Source organism: Poecilia reticulata, chromosome 12, assembly GCF_904066995.2.
Source record: "Poecilia reticulata chromosome 12, P_reticulata-male-v2, whole genome shotgun sequence".
Lineage (NCBI taxonomy): Eukaryota > Metazoa > Chordata > Actinopteri > Cyprinodontiformes > Poeciliidae > Poecilia > Poecilia reticulata.
The window spans coordinates 2,472,511-2,478,021 of record NC_088841.1 but is presented as its reverse complement, the minus strand read 5'-3'; the positions used below and the strand labels follow the sequence as shown (position 1 = coordinate 2,478,021).

The 5,511-nt window shown below is 39.2% G+C and overlaps 1 protein-coding gene across 2 annotated transcripts; it reads left to right on the top strand.

Moving 5' to 3' along the window:
* The first annotated feature begins 1,336 nt into the window (after positions 1-1,336).
* pomk (protein O-mannose kinase) lies at positions 1,337-5,037 on the top strand. Of its 2 annotated transcripts, none has more exons than XM_008423169.3 (3): positions 1,337-1,426; positions 2,405-2,680; positions 3,388-5,037. In XM_008423169.3, the coding sequence occupies exons 2-3, from the start codon at positions 2,411-2,413 to the stop codon at positions 4,156-4,158; spliced, it is 1,041 nt and encodes a 346-aa protein (XP_008421391.2). In that variant the 5' UTR covers positions 1,337-1,426; positions 2,405-2,410; the 3' UTR covers positions 4,159-5,037. The 2 variants fall into 2 exon arrangements, with proteins under 2 accessions (XP_008421391.2, XP_081469381.1); XM_081613255.1 differs by having other exon boundaries at positions 1,363-1,426; positions 2,410-2,680.
* The last annotated feature ends 474 nt before the right edge of the window (positions 5,038-5,511 follow it).

Below are 5,511 nucleotides of genomic sequence, written 5' to 3'. Positions count from 1 at the left end.
TGACGTATAACCTTATTGGATAGTTATGTCAGCGCGTCCGACGTTTTTAGCTGTAAAATCAATCAATCAATAGGAAACTGATGTTCAGTGCTCTGCTTATGAGACAAGTAATACTGTCATAGAGAGAAAACTATCATAATACCATTTATGAATGTTTGTTTTTCTTCCTATGGTTTTAAAATATATTTATGTTCTGCATTATAAGCCGATGCTTTCTTTAACTAACCACATTAAATTCCTTTTAATGCAATAGCGTCATGCAAAGGATGCCAGTGCATTAAACTGACAGCACTGACATGAAAACCTGTAACTTTAACATTTTTATGTTTTTTTGTCTGTTTGTTTTTTACATTACAAACAACATTTAGTGACTGTTTCTTCCATCTTAAAATGGTCCCTGCTCAGTCAGATTGGATGGTACCATTGCTGACCCATTCTAACATAGAATAGAATAGAATAGAATAGAATAGAATAGAATAGAATAGAATAGAATAGAATAGAATAGAATAGTCCTTTTTTAATCCCAGAGTGGACAAATTCAGTTGTTACAGCAGGACACATTAAGGAGAAGTAGGACAGAAGTATGAAAAATTGAATCTGATAATAACAACAATAATAATATGAATTATAAAGATCATAATTCAATAGAATGTGATTTGACCTAATGTAGTTATGGTTGTATGTTGAGGACCATTATCCTATGAACCTACAGGAACCTTACTTCTCCAGTTCTTGTGCAACGTTCCAGCATTCTGCTGCTCCCATCATGAGACAGGTGCTTTTCTTTGGGCTGCAAAGTTTTGCATACAGCCTGAAAAGAAAGTTCCATTTTGTCTGAACAGGGCTTCTCTTTCCAGGTCACAGGACCTCCTGTGGTTTGCTTTAAACATCGACTTTCTTCTTGCCACTATTTTAGAAAGCCCAAATTTATTAGGAGCGTGACTAATAGTTGCTTTGCCAAAAACCTCTTCCATAAGCTGCAGATCTCAGTTTAATCTTTCAGAAATAAAAACAAAATAATTGGAATTAATTTATTATTTGCCATCTCCGCTCATGCATTACTTTGTGTATATATAATTCCAAAAAATACATTGACGCATGGAATTACATTTTAGTAGTAACTCACTTCAATTGTAAACTCGCTGTTTTGCAAGATAAGCGAGTCTAGAATATAGCCAATGAGTTGAGAACAGTCCGAGGTACGAAATGTCAGTTGTTTATGTCATGTCAAAGGAGACTGAACAATAACAGAAAAAATGCTGAAACAGGAATAAAATACTTGATATTTAAAAGTAAAAAAGAGAGATTAAATCGATTAATCCACCAGATGGCAGTAATGCAGCTCTGCAGTTGCAAGCTGCGTTAATAAATCTCGAGGAAGAAGAAGCAAATGGAAAATGAAGACGTTGAGCTGTCAAATTAGAAGGTATGTACATAAAAACTGATGATCAGGATCAGCTGGTGAGATTCTGTGATTGAAGCTGGATTTGAAAGAGACTTGGTGGCTGCGCTAATGCCTGATAAACGGAGTGTAGAGAAATAACACACAATATTCTAGGTTTTTAGCACATTAAACATTTGTGCTTTGCTAGACAATCTTTTGCTGTTTACAATAGCATGCTGTGATAATGAACGGTGCCACAGTGAGCGGAACTGGCATATTTTTAATTCTTTTTTCTCATTGCTTACACTGTAACAAACAGATATGATCTGACAGGCATAGTCATGTTGCTTCCTGGAGCGTCTTATGGGGATGAGAAGTTTGGTTCAGTCTAGGGTGTCCAAAGTTTGTCCCGGGGGAAACTTGGACTCAAGAAATATTCCAAATTTCTGAGAACCTCAGAACAATAAAAAATATTTCATTTTCAAAATGTTTTTATTTGCTGTAAGCCATAATCATCTAGACAAACAGAAAAATGAGTGAAATGTTGAATGAGTTCCAGGTTTTTGAATTGATGTTCTGAACCTTTTCCTGTACAGAAGTATTTTATATTTCTTAAATTTATATTATTGACTGTTTATTGAATAGAAAAGCCTTTGGAAAAGTCTCAATTTTATTTCATAGTAATTTAAAGCTTTTAATGATTTGCACACATTTTTGGATGGAATTATGAAAACAAAATGTGATGTTCTATCAAGTTTATTCTAGATTTCCTCAAATCTGGATAGAATCAAAATTAATACACAAATATTTAAATACATACACATTGAATAATATCTGGTTAAATGTCTTTTAGTAAGTTGCACTGCAAACACAAATGTATCTTTGGATTCCTTCACCCAGGATATTATGATGCAGATGTTATATACAGTGAGGATGATAATTATTTGATCATCTGCACATTTTTATATTTTTACCCACTTTTTGTGTACAATAATATTTTGCTTTCTCTTTTACCCGCAGAGTAGCATGGGTCACCACAGCAGCAGCATTAACTCCCTTGTGTTTCCTGTTGTGATGGGATGCCTTGCTGCTTTGATGCTCAGCAGTGCCTTGATATACCTGTACCTGGATGCTGTGTATCAGTCGGAGGAGCAGCTGGTGGACACACACTCTGGCTGTCTCCCTCAACACTTTAAACTGCCGGTCATGAAGAACTGTAGCCCCTGGCTCCAGTGTTCACAGATTGAAGCAGAAGTACGCAAGATAAAGCTGATTGGCCAGGGAGCAGTGAAGAAGGTGTTTACCTTTAAATTCAGCCTCGGTTTAATAGATGGATAAAAAGATATGAAAGTGAGACCAAAACAAACTTAAGTAATTAAGCTCTACCAACCACTGTTGGTAGAGCTGTTGCCTTGCAGCAAGAAGGTTCTGGGTTCGATTCCCGGCCCCGGTCTTTCTGCATGGATTTTGCATGTTCTCCCTGTGCATGTGTGGGTTTTCTCCAGGTACTCCGGTTTCCTCCCACAGTCCAAAAACATGACTGTCAGGTTAATTGGCCTCTCCAAATTGTCCCTAGATGTGAGTGTGTGTGTGCATGGTTGTGTGTCTCTGTGTTGCCCTGCGACAGACTGGCGACCTGTCCAGGGTGACCCCGCCTCTCGCCCGGAACGTTAGCTGGAGATGGGCACCAGCAACCCTCCCGACCCCACTGAGGGACAAGGGTGAAAAGAAAATGGATGGATGGAAGTAGAAGGAGACAACATGGTGGCATTTGGCTATGAAATGAGGTCATGAATTGGCAATTGAATGTTTTTTTTTTGTCATTCTCATTGGTTGCTAATCATTCCCCCAGTTTGCCATTTTATATCAATGCAGTTTTGGTGTGCCATCCCATGAATCTGCATTTTGTAATATTGAAGTGTTAAACTTTTCCAATTAATCACGTTAACATTGACAACCCTAATTTAAATATAACTGGAATGTTCTGTGTTATCTTTCCTCAGGTCTATCTGGCAGAATGGAGAGGTCATAAGGTGGCTCTGTCTGAGCTGGCCTCTCTGGAATACCGAGAAGATTTCCTCCATGGACTGTCAATGTTACTGGACCTTCAGGGTCCACAGGTGGTGCAGTTGGTAGGGTTTTGCCTTGAAGACGACATTATAGTTACCCAGCACCATCCACATGGCTCACTGCTAAACCTAGAAGACGTTCTGGCACAACAGAAATACCAGCATCTAAATACTTGGCACCTTCGACTGAGATTGGCCACAGACTACGTCTCGATCCTCCACTACCTCCACAACAGCCCTGCTGGCCGGCGGGTGATGTGTGACTCCAACAGCCTGGAGAAAACCCTTTCCCAGGTCCTGTTAACGAATGACTTCCACCTGGTAGTGAACGACCTGGACGCTCTGCCTGAAGTAGACGCATCTAAGGGCACCTTGGTGAAATGCGGCAGCCGAGAGCTCACTGGAGACTTCGTGGCCCCAGAGCAGCTTTGGCCTTTCAGAGACAGTGGGCAGCCATTTTCAGATGATCTCATGCCACCGTACGATGAAAAGACAGATATCTGGAAGATTCCAGATTTGACACAGTTCATAATGGGAAGGACTCCAGGTGGAGATTTAGTTCATTTTCATCTTTTTCAGATCCATAAGCAATGCAAAGATGTGGACCCTAAACTCCGGCCTTCTGCTCTTGATGTTTTGAAGGCATACAAATCGGTCTACAGTGCAATCGTACGAGAAACATCTGGACACAGAGATATGCTGTAGGATCACTCTCTGAAATTGATGATTACAAAGACTTCAGAACTGTGGTTGAAAGGTGTCTGTTTAGACCAGTGTTTCTCTACCCTGGTCCTCACTGCCCCCCTGCTCTGCATGTTTTAGATGTGCCTCTATTCCAGAACAGCTGATTCAAATGATTGCATGACCATCAAGTCCTGCAGAAGCCTGGTAATCACCCAGAGATACAATTCAGGTGTGTGGCAGAAGGGAAACTCCTAAAACATGCAGGACAGGGGGGCGGTGAGGACCAGGGTTGAGAAACACTGGTTTAGACAAAAGGTGTTTTCACAACTTATAGATTGCTTTTAGATTGAAAAACTTGTTCACCTCCTCGCCTGTGGGGGCGCTGCGCCAAGAACCACTGAAGAAGAACATGAGCGCAACTTCCTTCTTCACGAAATGTCAACAAAAAGGGAGTGGCATCAGATTTTAGCGGGTTTTTTTCTTTTTCTTTTATGTCGTTGCTTCAGTAGTTCTTGGTGCAGCAGACAGGTGAGGAAGGAACAGGTTGGAACAGGTTGCTGGATCATTTGACACAATGCAGTGAGAAAAAACCACAGCAACTGGAAATTTAACAAATGTTGCAATTTTTGTCCCCAATTGAACTGAGTCTATCGGACTATCATGTCTGAAAACACTCTAAATTCAGATTGGGCAAGTGAGTTCAAAAAGTTCACTTTTCAATGTGTTTTTATAGCCTGAGTAAAGGCATCTGGTAAAAAGATGTTCATGAATGTTCAGTGTTTGGGGGGAAGACGGTTCCAGACAGACCGTAAAAATACTCAAGTCAGAGGATATAGGAAACTGATTTGCTATTAAATGTAATGTTTGTATGTTTACTAAAATAAACTTAAGTAAAAACTATTTCATCTGGGTAGTCATTTTTAACATTCAGCAAGTCTCTGCCACTTATCTGATGTGGACAGAAGTGAGTTTGCAGAAACAGACATCAGTATGCATGATGGAGGAAGTTTCATAATTAGGCTGACTAGAGCTTCCAATAAAACTTCTTTAAGTTAATAGAAAAAGAAAATTCAAACTTTCTTCTTACTTTAAAAATAATACAGGCTGTGAATCTGTATTTTTATGTTTATGCTATTGCTTACTTTATTGTTGTTGTCTGAGCCAAAGAGCCAAGTGATTTGATCAGCCTCATTAACTAAGAATTATCATTCTGACTGTATTATTTCAGACAACTAAAATGCAGTAATAGCTGTTGATTACTACTTAATACACTGCTTCATATGCTTCAGAAAAATCTGAATTAACACCAACTGTGTGTTGTCAAATTGAAGATAAAATTAAAAGTATTTGAAAGAAAAACTGTTGTGGTGAGTT